At 44.9% G+C, this 24357-nt stretch overlaps 1 protein-coding gene across 2 annotated transcripts in view; it reads right to left on the reverse strand.

Moving 5' to 3' along the window:
* The window catches only part of LOC135543501 (nck-associated protein 5-like), a 171682-nt gene extending 147726 nt beyond the window's left edge, over positions 1-23956 (reverse strand). For both annotated transcript variants that reach the window (XM_064970812.1, XM_064970814.1), the window contains exons 1-2: positions 23780-23956; positions 16526-16634 (exon numbers count right to left, since the gene is read on the reverse strand). In XM_064970812.1, coding sequence (XP_064826884.1) covers positions 16526-16634; positions 23780-23850 — 180 coding nt within the window. In that variant the 5' untranslated portion in view covers positions 23851-23956. The remainder of the gene's footprint in view (positions 1-16525; positions 16635-23779) is intronic.
* Positions 23957-24357: the final 401 nt, after the last annotated feature.

The raw sequence follows: 24357 nt of genomic DNA on the forward strand, positions 1-24357 counted from the left end.
ATAGCACACAAAAGGAAGCCATAGTAATAAATTGCGATACGTGGCACCATGTTGTCCTACAGTGAATCACTTCCATACAGGAGGCACATACCTCATTCCAAATTGTCGGGAGACACTCGACAGATAGAGCATGCTCGATCCCCGCGGCAATTAGTGGTTGTTGGCAGTTGGCAGCAGTTGGCAGGTCAACGACCTACATACTACAACACAGCAACACTAACAATCACATTATTGAGGGTAACTGAAGGATGGGACTGAAGTCAAACAAAAGATAACTCATGTAAAACATGCCGTGTCCGTAAAATCTATGTAGTATGTACAGTATCAGCAGGAAGTAGAAGCCTATGCGTTGTTGTCCATTAGTTTACTCCAACGAGGGGAGGGCTGGTAGGGTTACGGGAAAATAGTAAAGAAAAATACATACAAAAAATATATATATATATATTTAAAATAATATATATATATATACTCACCCAAAAAATATATGGGGTATTGGAAAGATGATCTACCCCCTAAATTTATATATTTGCTTTATTCACAATATTCTCAAGAGGCCATTCGTCTTTTTTGTGAACCACATATATGTTCCCCCCTCCAGGTGCTGTAACATCTGCCCAGTGCAGTTCCCTGTCTCCTGCTGCAGCAGCCATGACGGTCCGGAGGCCAGGTCTAGCATAATTAACACCCAGTCGGCCCCACTTCCACTATAGACATCACGCTGACTGACAGCTGAATCCCACAGCCAGAGAGGACGGATGGTGAACTCACCACCAGCAGTTGAAGCAGAGGGATGTTGCATATCCTCCCGCATATGGACACCACAGCATGGTCCCTGAGCTGACTCATACTGTTCCTTCGGTGTACCCTGTACTGTTTCTCTCTCTCCTGTCCCTCTCTCTCTCTCGCCGGAATCCGAAAAGAGGATGCAGGATTCAGGAAGCTCTTTACTCCCTCTGTCCTTCCGTCGCGGCACACAGCTCTTCCTCTCCTCATCCCCTCCTCCTAGGCACAGCAGCACATACCCTCTTCTGCTGCTTGTCAATATTTAACTAGTTTGTCAAGTTGGATTAAATCACCTCTTCAGGATCCCCTGTTTTCTGACTCCGCCCTGGGATCGCAGCGGTGTGTGTGTCTGCGTGGGTGTGTGTGTGTGTGTGTGTGTGTGTCTGCGTGGGTGTGTCTGCGTGTGTGTTCGTGTGTGTGTCTGCGTGTGTGTTCGTGTGTGTGTCTGCGTGTGTGTGTGTGTGTGTCTGCGTGTGTGTGTGTGTGTGTCTGCGTGTGTGTGTGTGTCTGCGTGTGTGTGTCTGCGTGTGTGTGTCTGCGTGTGTGTGTCGTGCGTGTGTGTGTGTCTGCGTGTGTGTGTCTGCGTGTGTGTGTCTGCGTGTGTGTGTCTGCGTGTGTGTGTGTGTGTGTGTGTGTGTGTGTGTGTGTGTGTGTGTGTGTGTGTGTGTGTGTGTGTGTGTGTGTGTGTGCGTGTGTGTCTGCGTGTGTGTATGTGTGTGTGTGAGTGTGAGTGAGTGAGCTCGCTTACTTGCGCGCGTGTGTGTGTGTATTGTCCGGGCTGGTCACAAGGAAGAGCGGTCAATTTCAGACGTTTGAGAAGGTCTCGAGGACATCGCTTCTTCGCCTTGTCAGAGTGTGTGGGAGCAAGGACATCCAAACACGTCAACAGACTGGCCCTTCTGGAACCCCCAAACCCTCTCCTCCACTCTCCTCCCGTCTCTCAGCCACTCCATCTGTCTACTAAGCCGTGGCTTCTCCTGTGCGTTGACAGCGGCAGGAGGTTGAAAATGAGCTGACTGGCAGAGCAAGAGAGCCATGGCTGATGTAAGGGCTCACTGACATTCGTCTCCGGAATATTCTCAGAGTCAGTCAGAACCACAGTTAAGCAGTGCAAATGGAAAGGAACAAATAAAGATCTTCTGACACGCACAGAGAAGAAGTCTCAGTCGAGCAATGACACCTCCGGTGGCCACAGACATTTACCGTCGCATTTTCTAGGAATATGTGCACGTGGTGCTTTATGAATAGCTCATAAGGCATGATAAATGCCCTTATAATTAGTGCCGGGATAATACCAGTATGGCCATCTTTTTTTCCATGGCAACAATGAAAACACGAAACAGGCCAAACTCTTTGGTCCTTTAAAAACCTGCTGTATGTAAAATAGTGTGTGCTATAGCTTGGAAAATAAATACCAGTGACTCTGGATGACAACATAAAGTTGTTTGTTTACAAGAAGGGGTCTGTTTTCCTAAAGATGTTAAGTCCACTTTGTGTTTTGTTTCCTTGCCACAATACTAACGAATATCGCAATACGGGTATCGTTGCAGCCCAACTTATAATGCATTGTGGTGAGGTTATTCAAGGGTCACCACAGTAAAAATATATTCTTTAAAGTGTAGATCGTTTCATTAGATTGAAGGACCAGAGGATAGAATAATATGACATATTCACATACTACATTGATTTCCTTCAGGTTGCAAAATACAGGTATTTTCACAGATTTTCCAGAAATACCTGTTGGAAGATTCCTGTATTCAGGGGGGAATGAGCAGGAGATCTGGGAACCCCCCATCCCCCCAACTGAGATTTCTGGAAAACTTGAGAATTTTTTAATTTTTCATCCCTATTTCAACACAGACAAAAGCAACCAAGATGTTCAGTAACGCTGACCCATTTTTCACAGGTCTTCTTCCAGAAGAGTCCAAAGGAAGAGAGTTGAGTTACACTTCCAGGCCCCAGTCCTCTGGGTATTATAGTGAGTGGAAGATGACATTACAGCTCACACAAAAGATTACAAATATGTCACATCAGGTGCCTGGGCAAGCCACTTGGAGAAGAGTGAAGTTACCCTTAAACACTGATCTTGAGTCTGTTTCACATTTCCCCCACAAATGGTTAAGGTTAGGATCGGGGGAGGGGAAAACTGATCCTACTAGATCTGTGCTTAGGGGAAACTTCACCCCGGAGCCAAGCCTCTTAGAGGCATTTATGACAGACTGTCCCTGCTGTTGTTGAGCAGGTTAGGGTGCGCTCTGTTGTAATTGTAAATCAAAGCGGCCTGTCGTGTCTGTAAATGGCCCAATCTAGGTGACTAATCGTTTTCTCATCAAGTGTTGATGACGCATGCTGAATCACACATAGTCTACATTTCGTTGGATTGCATCACAGCTTTAGTCACCTTTTAATTAAGCAATCAATTGCATAAACTACTTCAACTTTGACAATTCAGTTAACAATAAGCTTCAAGTAAATTATTTGAAAGTAATATTGGCCGTACCTCAACAGGTTGAGACACCTGTACATTGAATTTACAATTTGAAAAAAAATACTCCTATTGCTCAATAACCAAAAAAATAACTTTTGAGGAAAAATTCCTATGCTGTTCAATGACCAAGCTAACGTTTTGAATTATCTTTATAAGGGGTCGCCAGGTGCGTGGAAGTTCTACTCATCTCCTCTGGAACACCTGGAAACGTCTCACACTACAGGCCAAACCAGTATGTCGAACAGACATACGGCACTGTTTCCCCATTCACACCTTAATAGCTTTCACAATACTCTGTACTCAAACAATGGCCCCTCAAATTCTTCTCCGATGTCTACCACATCAGTTAGACCTAAATCATTCTAACAATATCATATAAAGAGTATCTGTCAATCTAAACAAAACAAAGACTAGTTTCTTCAGTGTTTTCAAGTGGCTTTTGCATTTATTTACTCAGTAGTCGGGCTAATGTCGGAAAATGTAAATATTTCCTGGACTGAGGGGAAATTATTTAGGGAATGTAGATCCTTCCAGAACTTGCGCTATGCACCAAGCCAGGGTGTATTTAAACTGTAGTCTTCTCGTAAAATATGAAACCCCCTCTAGGGATTTGTAGAAAAGGAATTACCTCACTATGTGCTTCAGAAATGTATCCATTTTTAAACGTAGATTCAGAAAGATCATTGCATGCTCAGCAGGGCAACTTCCTGCATGCAGAAATCAACAAAAACAAAATGAATATCTGCCAATTTGAGCCCTGCCTTGAGGCATACACATATTGGATGGAGGCCAATAGTGGCAGTCTTGACAGATTTGTGTTGTTGTCAATTTCTGTGAGGAGGAAGTTGCCTTGCTTTGCATGATGATGTCATATCCCTGACTGTACCTTTAAATCTTCTGCGATCAATAAATCAAATCAGTCCATCCACCAATAAACCAGTCCATCCAAATCTCCAGATGGGGTGTGGTGAAAGAATCCCGAACATTGGGGACTGAGAGAGTTCACAGACCACAGACTACAGGTCATGACTTGGCTTGGAGCCTGATGAGGATGTGATCACACCCATCCATCCTCACACCCACTCAGCCGGTCTCCCTCTCTGCCGCCCTTCCCCAGTTCAGTGTTCCCGGGCAGGGCAGTCTGGCCTCTCTCTATCCCTGCTAGTCCCAGCTGCATGGTGGAAGGGTGGGCATCCCCTCTTCCCCTCACTGACAGATGCAGTGTGGAGGCCCCTCCACCCTTCACCACTCCCCCAAGGCCCTGGCTCTAATCCACCACATTCAATCCTGTTAGCTGCCCCTCTGCCAATCTCTGCCTCATTCACTCCCAGGCCCCTGAACCACTCTGCCAATAAGCCCTGATCTTGGATCAGTGATCCACAGTTCCACACATCATAATAATAAACCTCCAAAGACAGTTCCATGTGGGCGTGGTTAACAACTACGTACAAAGTACATGCAGCAATGTCGACTAACAGGATGGACCACTTCCTAGTGGGATAATGATTATCTGCATGTTTGGCTTTTAACACAGGGAATCACAGGAAGGGGATTCCCAAGGTTCTTAACTTATGTTTCTACCAGTTAGTTGACTGGGGTAGTTAATTGTTTTACGTTGACATGTTGCACTGAGATTCGGAGAAAAATGCCCATGTAAATATAATCACCAGTCATTCTATTTCTATTGTATTGCCGTGTCATCGTCTTCAGCTGTCCATTTGGGCATAAAATGGGCCTGAATCTGAAGTCATTGGTTCCAGTAGAGCAGTTTCTTTCAGCCTATGGTTAAACCTAAAGATAGTCCCTCTGGCCTTTAACTGTTATCCTGTCCCCAGGGCTCTTTCAGGAAGAGGGACACAGAGAATAGAGTGTGTGTGTGTGTGTGTGTGTGTCTGTGTGTGTGTGTGTGTGTGTGTGTGTGTGTGCACCAATGTTTGAATATGCACGCGGCCACGGCAACCACTTTTCATCTAGGGCATAATGGATAAAGAAGGGAACGTTCCCTAATTGGAGGCCCTCTTGACTCAACGGGGCAACAAAGGGCCATCTTATTGGACGGAGGGGGAAAACTGATGTCCAATTACACATGCTGGGCTCTTGGCCTGAGCGAAGCTACCGAGGAGAGGACAAACTCAGTGTCCTCTTTACAGAGATGTAACTCTTCTCTTCTCCAACGGCCAAAATTCCAACCAACTCTAGTGGTTGACCTACAGAGACTGAGAGGCCTATTCTGTCCGTTTGAAAGCGTCTCGTCTTTGATTTCGCCGACATAATAACCGATAGACTCATGGATGGTTAAATAAGAGGTTTGACAGCGACAGAACTCTACATTTAGCGGAGATATAGTGGTTTTCAGGATCATTACTGAGGCATGTGTAACACAGATAACTTACGACACGGGTCAGAGACTTCAGCAAACATCAGAACACGGAGAGAGAGAGAGAGAGAGAGAGAGAGAGAGAGAGCGAAAGAGCGAGAAAGAGAGAGAGCGAAAGAGAGAGAGAGAGCGAAAGAGAGAGAGCGAAAGAGCGAGAGCGAAAGAGCGAGAGAGAGAGCGAGAGAGAGAGAGCGAAAGAGAGAGAGAGAGAAAGAGCGAGAGAGAGAAAGAGCGAGAGAGAGAGCGAGAGAGAGAGAGAGCGAAAGAGAGAGAGAGAGAAAGAGCGAGAGAGAGAAAGAGCGAGAGAGAGCGAGAGAGAGAGAGAGAGCGAGAGAGAGAGAGCGAGAGCGAAAGAGAGAGAGAGAGAGAAAGAGCGAGAGAGAAAGAAGAGAGAGAGCAAGAGAGAGAGAGCGAAAGAGAGAGAGCGAAAGAGCGAGAGCGAAAGAGCGAGAGAGCGAGAGAGAGAGAGAGAGAGAGAGCGAAAGAGAGAGAGAGAGAGAGAGCAAGAGAGAAAGAGAAAGAGAGAGAGAGAAGAGAGCGAGAGAGAGAGAGAGAGAGAGCGAGAGAGAGAGCGAGAGAGAGAGAGAGAGAGAAAGAGCAAGAGAGAGAGAGAGAGAGAGAGAGAGAGAGAGAGAGAGAGAAAGAGAGCGAGAGAGAAAGAGAGAGAGAGAGAGAGAGAGAGAGAGAGAGAGAGAGAGAGCGAGAGAGAGCGAGAGAGAGAGAGAGAGAGAGAGAGAGAGAGAGAGAGAGAGAGAGAGAGCGAAAGAGAGAGAGAGAGAAAGAGCGAGAGAGAAAGAGCGAGAGAGAAAGAGCGAGAGAGAGAGAGAGCGAGAGAGAGAGAGAGCGAGAGAGTTCTCCTTCCTCGCAGAACATAAACAGGTCAACTGAAATGTTTTCCTCATCATCTACCAGAGCGAGTGCAAAAACATGACTGTTACGGCTCATGGATTGCTTGCCTATTTATTAGAGTTCATTTACCAGACACGCAAGCAACAAATAGCAGGCCAGGGTTCTCCACAAACCTACAGTATACAGGCACATGTGGCTCTTACAATTAGTTAAAGTGGAACGCATTCGTGAAGAGCGATGCCACTCATTGCTTTCTCTACAGTAACTGTATCCACATGTCCTCTTTGTATGGGCTAATCAACTTGAAACTCATGAGATTTAGTACGATGCCTCAAACCCCCAACGCTCTACAAGGTACCGTTCCCGAGAACGATTTCACGATACCATGTTTTCCCAGGCATGTTGTGAGTAGGAAATACTGTCTAATGTGTGTATTAAATACCTAATAGATGTTATACAGAATGTGATTAGCAAGTCCATATGGGATTCATAATTACATTAAATAAAACCAGGAGAGTTTCATTAAGTCTCAGGGGCTAGACGAATCTCATTAAGGTCGGAAAACTAGACGAGTGGCCAGTAGCACCATCAAAACCACCTCGGTAGGGATTAAACCGGTTTCATGAGCAAACAGGGGGCCGAGCCCCCGGCTACTCTTACCCACAGGATAAGGTGAATATGGAGGATACCACTGAGTTGGAACTCAGCTCGTGATCCCACATCCAAGGCTGTAATCATTTGTCTCTTGCCCCATCAGAGCCAACTCCACCAAGGCAGTTCCCATGAGACTGTAGCCAGGACTCCAAATCCGCATTATGTAAAACTATCACATGCTCCCTGATCACTGTTGAGGCCCTTAGCTCCACCAGGTGCTAAAGGAATAGGTCATAGGTTAAACCCTGATCACTTCTCTCTGTTATGATTATTTGACACATGTCATATGAACCCTAAGCCACCTTCAAATTGTGTGTGGACTGTGGGGACATCCCCTTTAGAGTTATACATGCTGTTATACCATAATCTAGCGAGAGAACTGACCCTCTGACCACAGTGATTCGTCACTGCATTTCTACACTGTTATAACTCTCAGTTAGACACAGTCGTTTGTAGCCATAGGATGTGATATCAAACTTCCCCATTGGACTGCATAGTAATGTAAGAGTCCAATCCCCTTAACAAGCATGTCTACCCCCGTACACAGTACTTGCTACCCTGCACCATGTTTTATGTATGTCTCTACTTGGCACTGTGGTAGCTGACTGTAGGTAATATGGCTATGGTGAGAGAAAAAAAGCCTTACCAACCCGACTACATGCTGGCTTATCTTCCAATTCATTTGCACTTAAATGACGCATAAACCAAACTAATTTGTCTGTTTTGGAGATATGTTCCCTTTCCTGGCTTGTTTTATTGCTCTGTCTCCAGCCAATGTGGAGTAGGTCTATGAAACAACACATAGGCTCTGGATAACAACAATGGAACAATACGAGCATATAAAATATATTATATGAGGAAAGGCTACCCAGAACCAGGAGCCTGACAGCTACCTAGAAACCAGATGTGGGTTCGAATAGTATTTGTAACCTTTCAAATACTTCATCTGCGCTTGACTGAGCTTGCCCGGTGCACATTGAACCAATGGAAAAGGACCAAAAGTGCAAGGTGCAAAACCCTGCCCAAATGGCACTCCGGAAAGGCTCAATCAAACATTCAAAGAAAACAAATACTATATGAACCCAGCTCTGCCCAGAAACACAACACAGAGACTAACAGGAAAGCACTACCACATGCTGTTTATTCAGCAACAATTCACAACTAACCAGTGAGTGTTTAATCAGTAACGTGGAACACTTGATTATTAACCCTCCACTTGGAGTATTTTCAATTTGCTTTTGCTTTTTTTTGTCAATTATCTCTAAGCATGAATGCATAGCTGCACGGATAAAATACAATTTTGTCAGGAAATGGGGAGAGGTTGCAGAAACAACGGTAATCTAAGCTGCTCACTCACTTACGGTTTAGGGTGTTGTTTCATGTCTGATTCACAAACACACCCATTCTTCTCTTGATGTCTCCTGATACATCGTTGTACGACATTGTGCCTGATGTCACGGCTGGAAAGACAGTTACAAAATGTTGATACATTTCCCAGGATTCCCAGTTTGCATTCCAACTAGGCTTTCCGGAAGTCCAGGATTTTGAAAAAGTTACTAGAATTGTGAAACTCAAATAGACAAAAACCTATATAATTTCACAAATGGACCCCCCCCCCCCCCAAACTTTGAAGGGCCAGTCTGCAGTTCAAACAACAACAACAAAATGGTCACCCTAACCTGAGGCAGGTACATGTATAAGTGACATCAAATTGCCACTTTAATAAATTTAGGTCTGGCCTCATCCATGGTGCATGCATGGCTAACGTGTACTAACATGTACTCTGAGAAGTGACAGGGCATGAGGCAGCAGCAGAATGACTCTGATGGAGCTGGATCCTGACCTATATTAGGGCTAATCGCTGGGCTGTGGGCAGGCAGAGGCGGCAGACACAGAAGGGCATCATTCAGATCCAATATACTGCATCACTGCATAATTGCATGACTAAGAGCAGTCTCATCTGCAGCAGGCAGACTTTAACATGATAAAAATACATATACACAGAGAGTCCACCCAGCAATACAGATCTCTTATGTAATGCAAGGCAGAGAATGCCCTAGTTAGGCTACAGCTCGCCCTTCCTTTAGAAAGATAACCCTGCATGGGGATATTAAATATAAAAACCAAACAGACTTCCTGTATAAAGTATATTGGAGTTAATTGGATCAATAAAGCCAGATATCTTCTCACATACACAACCGGTCAAAAGTTGTAGAACACCTAGTCATTCAAGGGTTTTTCTTTATTTTTACTATTTTCTGCATTGTAGAATAATAGTGAAGACGTAACTATGAAATGACACATATGGAATCATATAGTAAACAAATAAGGTTACTACATGTAATAACCAAATAAGGAGTTCCCACATATGCTGAGCACTTGTTGGCAGCTTTTCCTTCACTCTGCAGTCCGACTCATCCCAAACCATCTCAATTTGGTTGAGGTTGTGGGATTGTGGAGGCCAGGTCATCTGATGCAGCACTCCATCACTCTCCTTCTTGGTCAAATAGCCCTTACACAGCCTGAAGGTGTGTTGGGTCATTGTCCTGTTGAAAAACAAATGATAGTCCCACTAAGCCCAACCCAGATGGGATGGTGTATCGCTGCAGAATGCTTTGGTAGCTCATGCTGGTTAAGTGTGCCTTGAATTCTAGATAAATCACAAACAGTGTCACCAGCAATGAACCCCCACACCATAACACCTCCTCCTTCATGCTTTATGGTGGGAAATACACATGCGGAGATCATCCGTTCACCAACACCGCGTCTCACAAAGACAGCGGTTGGAACCAGAAATCTCCAATTTAGACTCCAGACCAAAGGACAAATGTCCACCAGTCTAATGTCCATTACTTATGTTTCTTGGACCAAGCAAATATCTTCTTATTATTAGTGTCCTTTAGTGGTGGTTTCTTTGCAGCAATTTGCCAATGAAGGTCTGATTCACACAGTTTCCTCTGAACAGTTGATGTTAAGATGTGTCTGATACTTGAACTCTGTGAAACATTTATTTGGCCTGCAATTTCTGAGGCTGGTAACTCTGATGAACTTGGACTTGGTATTTTACCAAATAGGGCTATCTTCTGTATACCCCCCCTACCTTGTCACAACTCAGCTGATTGGCTCAAAGGCAAACCTGTTAATTGGAATGCATTCCAGGTGACTAACTCATGAAGCTAGTTGAGATGTGTTATTCCATAGTTTTGATGTCTTCACTATTATTATGTATAAAATATTAAAAATAAAGAAAAACCTTTAAGTAGGTGTTCTAAATCTTTTGACCAGTAGTGTATGTACAGTAGGTACTATTCACATTAAAATAACGGCAAATTGATCAGAAATACAGTGTAGACACTTAATATTTTAAATGACTATTGTAGCTGGAAACGGATGATTTTTTTATGGAATATCTACATTGGCGTACAGAGGCCCATTTTTAGCGACCATCACTCCTGTGTTCCAATGGCACGTTGCTTATCATTTATCAGTTTATAATTTTAAAAGGCCAATTGATCATTAGAAAGTTATTATTATAAGTCATTAATAAACCAATTTGGCACATTTGGGCAGTCTTGACACAAAATGTTGAACAGAAATTCAATTCATTGGATCAGTCTAAAACTTTGCACATACACTGATGTCATCTAGTGGCCAAAATCTAAATTGCAACTGGGCTGGAATAATACATTATGGCATTTCTCTTGCATTTCAAAGATGGCACAAAAAATAAAAATAAATGTTGTTTTTTTCCTTTGTATTATATTTTATCAGATCTAATGTGTTTTATTTTCCGACATTCCTTTCACATTTCCAAAAACTTCAAAGTGTTTCCTTTCAAATTGTATCAAGAATATGCACATCCTTGCTTCAGGGCCTGAGCTACAGGCAGTTAGATTTGGGTCTGTTATATTAGGTGAAAATTGGGGGAAAAAGTGGTGGATCCTTTTTACAAACATTGTCAAAATACTTTACATATCCCAACAAAGGGAGCCGACAAATGTAACGCTTTCAAATCTACTGGCGGACAATGTGTTGAACAATTACACAAAATGCCTGTGTTCATAGATTCATAGACCCATTGTCCAACCGGTGACCAGATCCAGGTACATTCTGATTAGAGCTGGAAACTGGAACATGAATGCTGGGCCTGTCGCCAGACGGAATGTCAGAAATGGCCTTTCTTGTTTTCACAGATGCCTGGGAAAATAAATGTATCGGGAGGCTCATATCCTCTCAGGAAAGGGAGTGTTTACAGGCTTTAGTGAGTTTCTCTGCCAGGGCCACGAGGGCTCTGGAACCCTGGCTGTGATCATCCACATCCCTCCTCACCAGGGCAGGCCAGAGCCAGACATGTTCCACCATAGTACCCCCGTTCCTGGGTAACAACTCAGCCCACTGGCCCCATTTTGTCACGAGCTCCACACGAGCCCTATACTAATGCTACAGGGCTCCTTCTGCTCCTCTCCTAGGGCAACGAAACCCCATTCTGCCCCTATATACTCCAGCTGGTATAAGAACTGTCGGTAACACTTTCTAAGTCACCAATATCTATAATGCATTATAAACCCCCACAATGAGTTATAATGCAGTCATAATGCCGTGTCAATTTTGAGATGTACACACATAATAGCTGATAATGGACTATAGACAACCTATGTTAGTGTTACGGAAATGTCTAGCAACTAGTATGGTAGATGACGCGATTGTGCCTATAAGTCTACCAGTCTTAATAGTCATAATATGATTCATTCTCCATGTGTACACTATAAAACAGGCGCATCTAGCTCAAGCTGTCCCTTGAGAGAGAAAGCGACAATGCATGCATGGGTAAATGAACAGACAAATATCGTTGAATAGTATGGCGTGTGGTTAATATGGCCCAGTATCAGCCTGGACAGTGAACCAGGCCAACACGTGTCAAATTAAAGCAATAAACACCATATCACCAAATCTTCAAACGGTAATTGCACCGCCTGCTATCACATAGGGTGTCATAAACAAGGCGCGATAATCAGGCACGTGATGTCCCGCTGAAGTGATTTGAGGATATGATCATATGATGATGAATGAAAGTGAACCACTTTTCAGTATAATTTCATGACCACCATTTAATCAACATCTTAGATGAGAATTTGAGACTTTTTGATTTCCTTCTCTCATGAAAATGACTTAAAACCAATCATTTCCAAGTCACATAAACTCAGCAAAAAAAGAAAGTCCTCTCATTGTCAACTGTGTTTATTTTCAGCAAACTTAACATGTATAAATATTTGTATGAACATAACAAGATTCAACAACTGAGACATATACTGAACAAGTTCCACAGACATGTGACTACCAGAAATGGAATAATGTGTCCCTGAACAAAGGGGGGGTCAAAGTCAAAAGTACCAGTTGCATTAAGTACTGCAGTGCATCTCCTCCTCATGGACTGCACCAGATTTGACAGTTCTTGCTGCGATATGTGACCCCACTCTTCCACCAAGGCACCTGCAAGTTCCCGGACATTTCTGGGGGGAATGGCCCTAGCCCTCACCCTCCGATCCAACAGGTCCCAGGTGTGCTCAATGGGCTTGAGATCCGTGCTCTTCGCTGGCAATGGCAGAACACTGATATTCCTGTCTTGCAGGAAATCACGCACAGAACGAGCAGTATGGCTGGTGGCATTGTCATGCTGGAGTGTCATGTCAGGATGAGTCTGCAGGAAGGGTGCCACATGAGAGAGAACCGCAACTCGTCAGTGAAGAGCACTTTTTGCCAGTCCTGTCTGGACAAGCCCTCAGTCCAGCCTCTTTCAGCCTATTGCAGACAGTCTGAGCATGGTGTAACTCGGGCAGTTCTTGTTGCCATCCTGTACCTGTCCGCAAGGTGTGATGTTCGGATGTACCGATCCTGTGCAGGTGTTGTTACACGTGGTCTGCCACCGCGAGGACAATCAGCTGTCCGTCCTGTCTCCCTGTAGCGCTGTCTCCCTGTAGCGGCATCTCACAGTACGGACATTGCAATTTATTGCCCTGGCCACATCTGCAGGTCTCATGCCTCCTTACAGCATGCCTAAGGCACGTTCACGCAGATGAGCAGGAACCCTGGGCATCTTTCTTTTGGTGTTTTTCAGAGTCAGTAGAAAGGCCTCTTTAGTGTCCTAAGTTTTCATAACTGTGACCCTAATTGCCTACCGTCTGTAAGCTGTTAGTGTCTTAACAACCGTTCCACAGGTGCATGGGAAACAGTGTGTCAACCCTTTACAATGAAGATCTGTGAAGTTATTTGGATTTCTACTAATCATCTTTGAAAGACAGGGTTCTGAAAAAGGGACGTTTCTTTTTTTGCTGAGTTTATTTCTGATACACATCAACCTCGCTCCCACTAGGGAGGGTGTCCAATCAAAAACGCATCTTTTGACCAATGGGTAAAATATGTGAATTCTGTAGGTATTCCTCTCAGAAAACCAATGGTCCAAACCTCATGTCTCTATCGTAATCCGTGTAAAAGTTATTTTAGTTTATACCCTTGTAGGATGGCCAAGATTAGGGTAACTAAATCAATAGAGGCCAGAGACTAAAAGTGGAGAAAAATCTGCAAAATAACAGTACGCCAGCTAGACTGGATGCTGTGAGAGAATCAAGGCAAACTGACAGGCTCACTGTTGAACTCTCATCTTTCTTCCTGAATCCGAAGGACATAAAACAACATAGAGGTAAGATAGATATCAATTTTGAGACATGACATGTGCTATTTTTCATATTATAGTATATGGCTTTTCATATTAATGGGAAATTCCTGTTCTTTTTTTTGAAGATTTCTCAGAAAAACAAGCGTATCTCCGTGAAATGTCAACGGAGCACTGAGCACACCGCACATTTTTTCATTTTAATTTGATTTAATTTGCCTCGTGCGAAACAACTCTGCGGGGAGACCACCACCACCACGCGTCGCTGTGAGAAGTGGCAGCGCTCTGACAACAAGAGTTCGTTGCTCATTGCCGGATGCATCCGACATTTTGGATGTAATGTTAATGATATACTAAAGAAAGACCTCACTGAATGATTCAGAACATGAAGAATATCCTGGTCAAATGTCTTTTCTGGGCAGAGTGTGTGGACACCCTACACTAGGGCTAAACCAAGCCAAGCTAAGGCAGGTTGTACTGTGCTGGCCTGTATAAACATCCACCATAGTTGCTGGAACCATGCTGGAGAGAACAACGTGAAAACAAAAATCAAAACGGGAAGGCCATAATCGAGACCTACCTCCACAGACAGGCGTGCTTGTACTTGACATTCCAAAGGAGCACTTAATACTGGGTTCACCTTGAGTTAACCCTGACAAAAACAAGTTTCCACTCTCCAGTCTTGTGTGTCGCTCTAGACACCGGGGGATAGATAAGCCTGTCAATCACGTCGACACAAACACAGCCAGAGGAGGCTGCTTTATCTCAAACCGTCTGACGGGGTATGTTTAGTGTACCAGACTTGGGTTCAAAGCCAAATAGTAGCTGTTTTGTTTTAAAAACTTTAGCTGCACTTGATTGAGTTAAACCCAATGGAGTAGTCCCAAAAGTGCAACTGCAAATCCCGTCCATCTGGCACAATGGGCACAAGCTAAATCAAACCCAGGTCTGGTTTGTACTTTTCTCTAACCTGTGTGAGTTGTAGTGAAGGAGAGAGAAAGAGACGTATACACAGAGACAGAGACACAGAGAGAGACGGAGACACAGAGAGAAAGAGACACAGTTAGCGACGGAGACAGAGAGAGAGACGGCGACAGAGAGACTGAGACAGAGAGAGAGACTGAGACAGAGAGAGAGACTGAGACAGAGAGAGAGACCGAGACAGAGAGAGAGACAGAGACATGGAGAGAGACAGAGACAGAGAGAGAACCAGAGATGGTGACAGAGACACAGAGAGAGACAGAGACGGAGACAGAGAGAGACCGAGACACAGAGAGAGACCGAGACACAGAGAGAGACAGAGATGGAGACAGAGACACAGAGAGAGACAGAGACGGAGACAGAAAGAGACCGAGACACAGGGAGAGACCGAGACATAGAGAGAGACAGAGATGGAGACAGAGACACAGAGAGAGACAGAGACGGAGACACAGAGAGACACAGAGAGAGACCGAGACACAGAGAGAGACCGAGACACAGAGAGAGACAGAGATGGAGACAGAGACACAGAGAGAGACAGAGACGGAGACAGAAAGAGACCGAGACACAGGGAGAGACCGAGACATAGAGAGATACAGAGAGGGAAACAGAGACACAGAGAGAGACAGAGACGGAGACACAGAGAGACACAGAGAGAGACGGAGACACAGAGAGAGAGAGACGGAGACAGAGAGAGAGAGAGACGGAGACACAGAGAGAAATGGAGACACAGAGAAAAATGGAGACACAGAGAGACCGAGACACAGAGAAAGAGACACACGTAAAGGGACATAGAGAGAGGAAGACAGAGAGAGACAGAGAGAGGGAGACACAGAGAGAGAGAGACACGTAAAGGGACATAGAGAGAGAGACAGAGAAAGACAGAGAGAGACAGAGACCTGCACCCCCGCACATTGACTCGGTACCGGTAACCCTCTGTATATAGCCTCGTTATTGTTATTTTATTGTGTCAGTACCGGTACCGAGTCAATGTGCGGGGTTAAGGGCTTGTAGGTAAGCATTTCACAGTAAGGTCTACAGCTGTTGTATTCGGCACATGTGACAAATAACATTTGATTTGACACAGAGAGAGACAGAAAGAGCGAGACATAGAGAGAGCGAGACAGACATGGAGACACACAGAGAGCGAGAGAGAGAGATACACAGAGAGAGAGAAAAAGGGAGAACGAGACAGACACACAGAGAGAGAGAGAGAGAGAGAGAGAGAGAGAGAGAGAGAGAGAGACAGAGAGAGACTGGCACAGAGAGAGAGAGAGAGAGGAGAAAAAGGGAGAACGAGACAGAGAGAGAGAGAGAGAGAGAGAGAGAGAGAGAGAGAGAAAAGGGAGAACGAGACAGAGAGAGAGAGAGAGAGACAGACACAGAGAGAGACTGGCACAGAGAGAGACAGAGACACAGAGAGAGACAGAGACACAGAGAGAGACAGAGACACAGAGAGAGACAGAGACAGAGAGAGAGAGAGAGAGAGAGACGGACACAGAGAGACGGACAGAGAGAGAGAGAGAGAGAGAGAGAGAGAGACGGACACAGAGAGAGAGAGAGAGAGAGAGGGCGATACAGACACAGAGAGAGACAGAGACAGAGGGAGACTGGCACATAGAGAGACAGAGACACAGAGAGAGACAGAGACACAGAGAGAGACAGAGACAGAGACAGAGACACAGAGAGAGACAGACACAGAGAGAGAGGAGCCCCTTTGACTTACCACCATGCTGCTGTCCAGCGACAGTCGCTTAAGCTGCTCCCTCCTCTCCAGGTGTCCGTTCATGGTCTTCCTCTTCCGCTGCGGCCCACCGCCACGGCCACGGGAGCCACTGTGGGAGGGGAGGGGTGGGGAGAAGCCAATGATCACTCTTTTGTACAGGCGAGACACTATCCTTGGTTCTCCCAGTTGTAGTTAGTAGAGCAATCACCTTAATTGTTATAGAGCTCAGAGTCCATGTTATATTTTGCGTCTTTGAAGCTGAGAAGGCGGCGGCGGCGTCGCTCTCGCTCGCTCAGTCTCCCTCTCTCTCTCCCTCCCCTTTCCTGGCTTCCCACCCTCTCTCTCTCTTTTTCCTTACCACTTCTATCGTTCTGTTTTTGTTGTGCTGCCCGCCTGCTCGCTCTGCTAACCTGATAGCAACCGGAAGTGTTGGAGAGAGGGAGAGCCTCACTCCACTGATCATCCCTGAGTTGATATGTTTTCTGTCCCCCTCCCTCCCTCCCTCCCTTCTCCTACTTCATGTTTTCATAGGCTTCTCAAAACAGAGCTGGGAACCAGCGCGACCTGGCCAATGAAGGCTAAGGGAGAAGATAAACACTTCACTTCACGCATACTACTCCTCTACAAAGAGCAGGCTCAGTGCCTCCGCTCAGCCCTGCCACAGAGTAAGCACACTACTTCCTAATCAGTGAAACGCCCGGGTCAAAGGTCGCACAGTGACCGCCAAGGGTCAGGCACCTTCTGTCATGACAGCTGTATAGTATTTAATGTATGGATTGTGTGTGTAAGTACAGTATGTTACGTATTCTAGGAGCCACTTCAAAAGAGAAAATCTCTTTGGGTACTGAATACATTTCATCTCTTTTAAGGCTAAATTATTCCATGTTTACTTGCCTTCGCAGATTGTCTTCTAACCACATCCCCTTGGTCCCAAGGCCCTCCGTCTCTGGCTTGTCTGTTCCACCCTGGCTGAGACCTCAAAGGCTTGACTACACCTGTCAGTCAGTATGCTGCTGACATCAAAATGCTACGCTACATCCACTGTCAATCTCTCAAACGTTTCAGTCAATATACTGCTAATATTCAGAGAGCATTTCAAACCCACACAAAGATTGTAGGAAAGGGCTCGATCAATGACAGGACGTCATGCAGGCTTACTCTGGTTATGCCAACACCAATGATCCTACATTCAGTAGTTTTGATGTCAATCAAACCTGGGTTTAAATACTATTTGAAATCATTTCAAATACTTTAGCGGGGTTCGATTGAGCTTGCCTGGCGCAACGGAACCAAAATAATTGTCACAAAACTACAAAACCTGCCCCATCTGGCAGGCTAAAACAAATGCCCAAAGTATCTGAAAGTTTTCAAATAGTATTTGAACCCAGGTCTGATTCCTATGTGTGCCAGGACATTACGTCAGCTGTAATTCTCATTCCATGTTTAGATTACATTTCAGTTAGTGCCTTCTCTCTAAAGATTAGACTAGATGTAAAGCCCCCACGCTTCCTGCAGACGGCCAGATAGGGACTGTGGGTAATCGAGAGCAAATGATTCAAATGGGTTTACGTTTGAACTTGACTGTCCTGACTCGAAAAACATAATAGATTAACCAGTCAAATGCAATGACACCGTTTCGCTTGAACGTAGGGTCAACTCTAACAGAGGAGTCAGAAAAATTGAACCAGAGAATACCTTTACGCTGAGCGGTGAGAGCCTCTAATGAAGACGTGCAGTTTACGCCCAGTCTTCATTGAAATGAATGGGGGGGTGGGGGTAGTAGTGCAGCAGGTTTGTAAAGGTTGTGTAGAAACAGGTGGTCGATGGGAGGTCGTAAAGCTGAACCAAACACATTTGGAGTCAGATATGAGAATGGGGAAGGTAGTGAAACGCGATAACGCACAAGGAGAAGACTCCCGGTCTTGGATCAACAGATTCTGACATGGTCAAGTTCGGACAAATCTGTGCAACTGGCACGAAAGCAAAAGAGAGAAAACGCACGAGGCAGGATGTCTGTCTGTAGGCCAGTGTCCTACATCACCAGCCGAACGGTGAAAAGACGACAATAACATATGTCTATGTAAATGCATCACGTGATATTTTACAAAGACTTCCAATGTCCGTGGAAACGTCAGTGAAAAGTCCAAGTGACTGGATATGTCCCCAAATGGAGCTCAGGGATATTATTTCATACATTTTTAAATGCCAAGGGTCGTGGGTTCGATTCCCACTAGGGCCACCCATATGTAAAATGTATGCACGCACGACTGTAAGTCGCTTTGGATAAAAGTGTCTGCGAAATGGCATATATTATTATTAAGTGTATTATTATTATTATAATTGTATGTAACAGAGGTGGTTCAGTGAACATAAAATACACTTGTGTGATGAGTCACCTATTCGGTGTGATTAGCAGAATTGGGATAGTCCTGAATAATTGGTTATAGACTATAGCTCAGAGGGCTAACACAGTCCTGAGACCTGGGTTTGATACCCAGTCTATCCCATATGCTGTAGAAGCTGATGGATTCTCACTCCTCTGTTTATTGGCCAAGGTAACTTATCAGCGGCCATAGAATACTAGGAAGAGATTACGCCTGTGATGATCTCTGGCCCACGCTACCATCATAAAATACAATCCCACAGGGACCTCCCTATCCTCATCTCCTTATCTCCTCACACACACACACACAACAGCCCCTCTTTTCTCCAAATGATTTACACCAAACCCAATTACCACTGTGTAAAACCAGTCTTCTGTTAGGGTGGGGCGGCACAGAGAACAAAGAGAGACACACGTCTACGACCATATTACGCGCTGTCCCAGCCAGTAAGACAGTAAGTCAGCCAGCAAGTCAGCCGGGTGGAATGGATGCAATCAAAGGTCCACGGACAATCCTGACATCTGGGAGTCTTTGTGTACACCTCTAATTAGATGCTAGGGTGGAGGTGGAGGCGGCTCTGAGGGTTATGGAGGGGGGAAACCACTCATTTTTAACATCTGCTGAGGGAGAAACTAGGGAGGGGGATGCATTTGGGGTTGCACAGGGGTGGACTCAAGGAGAGAGAGGGAGGGGCTGGTTAGCGATAATGAGAAAGGAAAATAGCATTATGATCACTTATATACACAATTGTAATATGGCATACATCACTTCCATTTTTATTTGCACTGCAATTGGTTATTGCTCTGTGTATGCACTGATCCATCAGATGTAGGATCTTAATGTAATCATTATTCTGTTGCTGAGAGTTTTCCTTCACAGGAGGAAATGCAAACTTGCAATGTACTCAAAGTTGAAAAAGGCTTCCAAAGTTTGCAATTTCCCCTTTAAAATTGTCACACTTAATTTGCCCCAACGAACAATGTATCAACCCATACAAAATGTCCATCAATTCTAATCTACATAATAACCTCTGTTGCTGCAGGATTATTTTCCTGCTGTAGCAACCTGGCTCAAATTAAAAGTTCCTACCTCTGCATGGTGTTCTGCTGTTGAATATCAGTAAATTATAAACATTGTTGTAACGGGTTTCCTTTAGGTGAAAGAGAGTCGGACCAAAATGTGGCGTGGCTATTGAGATTCATGTTTAATGAAAAACAAAGGAAACACAAATCAATAAACGTAAAAACCAAAACAGCCTAAACTGGTGCAAACTAACACAAGCCAGGAACAGGACCAATCACCCACAAAAACCCAACACCAAACAGGCTACCTAAATATGGTTCCCAATCAGAGACAATGACTCACACCTGCCTCTGATTGAGAACCATATCAGGCCAAACATAGAACTAGACAAACTAGACATGAAACATAGAATGCTCACTCATATCACACCCTGACCAAACAAAACATAGAAACATACAAAGCAAACTATGGTCAGGGTGTGACAATTGTCCAGGAATGTTGTTCATTCAGGTTCTATGTGTGGTGAATTTATGTTATCTGAAGTATCAGCTAATGAAATGTAACCCGTGTTTTCAATTCACATACATGAAAAGGTGGAATAATTAACTCGATGCATTTGGATTATTTCTATCATTCGTTTATTCTTGATCAAATAATGAATGTCGCTCGTATCATGAATGCATTCTTATTAGAGAGTTGAAATTCACACTTCTCCTAAAAGCTCTCTACAGCTGTGCCTCACCTACACCTACAGCTGTGCCTCACCTACACCTACAGCTGTGCCTCACCTACACCTACAGCTGTGCCTCACCTACACCTACAGCTGTGCCTCACCTACACCTACAGCTGTGCCTCACCTACACCTACAGCTGTGCCTCACCTACACCTACAGCTGTGCCTCACCTACAATCTAGCTGATTACTCACAGGACGGAGTCCACTCTCCACCAGTATTGACAGTGCTGCCCTTTGTACCTATACAGTTAAACATTCACCCACTCATATTCCCATTTCAACACTAAGCAAAGAACCGTACACAAATAAGGACTCTTTATAGAGGGATAGTTCAAACAGGGACATCAATTGGTTGTTGTGGCTTGAACTTTAAACCCTAAAGCTATTTCTATTGGAGGAAACAAACATTTTGGCGACAAATGATTACACCCACAATTCCCATTACATGTTGATATTTCCTCTGAGCTGATTACAAGTGAACGGCTGATGAATGTTTGGTGTCGTGTGTTGCTAGGTGAACATAATTGGTCATTACAGCGCCACGTAAATTCTCAGAGGTAGAAGGATTCTCAGAGGTAGAAGGATTCCAAACATGCGTACTGTCGCATGAGTTCTCAATTCGCACTTTCGTCTATTACATAGTGCAATGAAAACAAGAGGAAAATGGACTCTCATGTCGAAAGAAAAACCCTATTGGCGAGGTAGTACGCCCGCCCCCCGCCCCCCAATGAGCTTGCCAGGAAGTGTCAGTCAGCCTGGGATGGATTGCGATGGTTGACATTGATTGGTGCACCGGCCCTTGCCCCGGGACCCTATTTATTTTGTCTGTGTGTTTGAATGGAGGAGGGCTATAATGGAAAGGGGACCAGGCTGGAGCCCGGAACCACCCCCCAGCCAAGACCTCGTTTTGTGAATGATTCACCCAGATTGCTCAGTCAGGGTGCAGAATGAATGGGGAGGATAATTATACATTGGAGATTTGAGAGAGAGGAGCATGTCTAGGCTACCTCCTAATTCCCAGATAGCTATTACTTTTCAATCATTGAGAGGTAGGGGGTAAGCATGATGTGAATGTGGGGGTATAGAAAGAGTGAGATTGCCAGAGCAATGTTAACATATGTTTCCCCTGCCAATAAAGACATTGAATTGAAATTGATTTGAGAGAGAGAGAGAGAGAGAGAGAGAGAGAGAGAGGTCCATCTGTGTGGCAGGCCAGCAGCACAGATGGCATATGATGATCAGTCCCCTATGTCCTCAACCTCCTGTCTCTTTGGCTTGGGTAGTGCACAACTGTCAAAGTAGTACACTTCCTGAGGAATAGGGTGCCATTTGGGACAAGCTTTGTGGTACAGACAGACAGACAGACAGACAGACAGACAGAAACAGACAGACCCACAGTCATCACGGTATTAGAGAGAAGCACAAAAAGTGCAATTAACTCCAAGATGAAGGTGTTCCACAGTGTTGATTTATACACACCCACACACACTGTATAGACATATGCTACATACACACTTGCACACACACACAAACCCACACAGCTGTGTGAGATACAGGACGGGTGTGAGGCATTTAGCAAATCCTGTGCTCGACGTTAGCTCACTCCTAAGAGATGAACAGACAAATATTTGTTACATTTCGATCTGCATTCTATCGAGTGTTTTTTTTATTACAATCTTCACCCGACGCCCTTTCTAACACTTCGTAAGTCGGCTCAGAGTTTTACATCGAACGGAGCGAACCCTATTTGTAGGGGGGAAGCGTTTGTTTTCATGTTGTGCTGCGTTTCAACAGGTTGAACAGGAGAGTGTTACTGTACTGTAGATGTTTCAGCCAGAGACACACACACGTGACACATTTCAAATGAAATATGCTCTTAAGAAAAAGCCTATGAGCATCTGGCAAAATTAATTGACATATTTTTTGCTCTGCGCTCATGTCGTGTGCAATAATAAATTAACTGCAAACACTGCATTGAACATGACAGGGACACAATCTACTGTAACTACACTGATAGAAACTTGATTGACTTCTAATGAATATCCTTAATTTCTGCGACAGTGACACGAGACTTCAAACTCAAGAGTGTGCTCCCATTACAGGAAAATGTGGTACGCCACTGCGCACAAGTTCATTAGAGTTGCTTGGGTTTAAACGTTTTATCAAAACAATGAGCATAACGTCATCTAGCTCATCAGGGATTCAATCCTGCTGAAACACATTTCCCTCCACCGATCGCACCCCAAACACAGGTCCTTAGGAAGACCTTATTACATCCTGAAACAAATCAGATGGGTTTCCTGCCTTCGGGCCAGCGCTGGGTTCAAATAGTGTTGAGAATCATTTCAAATGCTTTAGCCGGCGCTTGATGAGATTTCCTGATGCAATGGAACCAACTGAAAAGTCCCACCCACCACCTGGCACTCCAGGCAGACTCAAGTAAATGCTCCAAGTGTTTGAATGATTTTAATAGGATTTGTACCCAGGTCTTCTTGGGACTTTCATTCACAATGTCCACCATGTGTAGCCTAGCCCCAGCTGCCCTGCTGACAGGAACATGACTGGGCTGTGGTCTGTCTCTCTCATCATGGCAGCTTGTTAGGAAAAGAGACAGAAAAACACTAAAGTCCAAAGGGACACTGCATGTATCTCACCAAGCTGAGAGAGCACAGGTCTCTTCCAAGCCCTGTCAAAATAAATACATAAGTTATGTCTGCATTTGGAATGTGTGTAAGCAGTTTGATCCTGACCAGTTTGCATCTCTCTCTCAGCCTCTCTCACTCTCAGCCTCTCTCTCTCACACACACACACACACACACACACACACACACACACACACACACACACACACACACACACACACACACACACACACACACACACACACACACACACACACACACACAGAGAGAGAGAGACAGATACACATTTGACAGTCTGAGAAACAGCCTTGTGTTTTAACGCAATGAACTGTCCCTATTCTTACTGAGTCTCACATATTCTTACTGAGTCTCACCATATTGCCCTGAGACAACTCTTAGAAAGCAAGTTTGAGCAGTTACCCATGGCCTTGTGTGTCCGTGTCAGACAACGAGCATGCATCTATAACTTACGTCTTGCCTGGCAAATCCTCTGCTTCACTCAACAGGTTGGCAGCAGCCTCTGATGAGTCTACGTCAGACATTGTAACATTGAATTCCCTTTGAAGGTGGCTAGAAACATGCTCCTTTGGTAAATTCCCAGTGAGAAGTAGAAATAGCAGCGGAGGCACTGAGCAAACACACACTCACTCTGGCTTGCCAGACTGGTGCTCTGCAAACACCCTGCTACTTGTAACGAGGGACGGAGGAGGGGGTGGTGTGGGTGAGAAGAAGTTCCACATTACATCATGTGCAGCTGTTGACAGATCAGTGTTTATTAACTAACTGTCAGGAGCCAAGGGATCTGTCGCTGCAGGATTCACAACCCGGCTTGCCACACACACTCGCACGCACACACGCGCACACACGCGCACACACGCGGGCGAGACCACAAGAGCGCACCAGTGGAGGCTGCTGAAGGGAGGACGGCTCCTAATAATGGCTGGAACGGAGCGAATGGAATGGCATCAAACACATAGAAACCATGTGTTTGATGTGTTGGATGCCATTCTGCTCCAGCCAATACCATGAGCCCATTCTCCCTAGTTAAG

Source organism: Oncorhynchus masou, chromosome 7, assembly GCF_036934945.1.
Source record: "Oncorhynchus masou masou isolate Uvic2021 chromosome 7, UVic_Omas_1.1, whole genome shotgun sequence".
Lineage (NCBI taxonomy): Eukaryota > Metazoa > Chordata > Actinopteri > Salmoniformes > Salmonidae > Oncorhynchus > Oncorhynchus masou.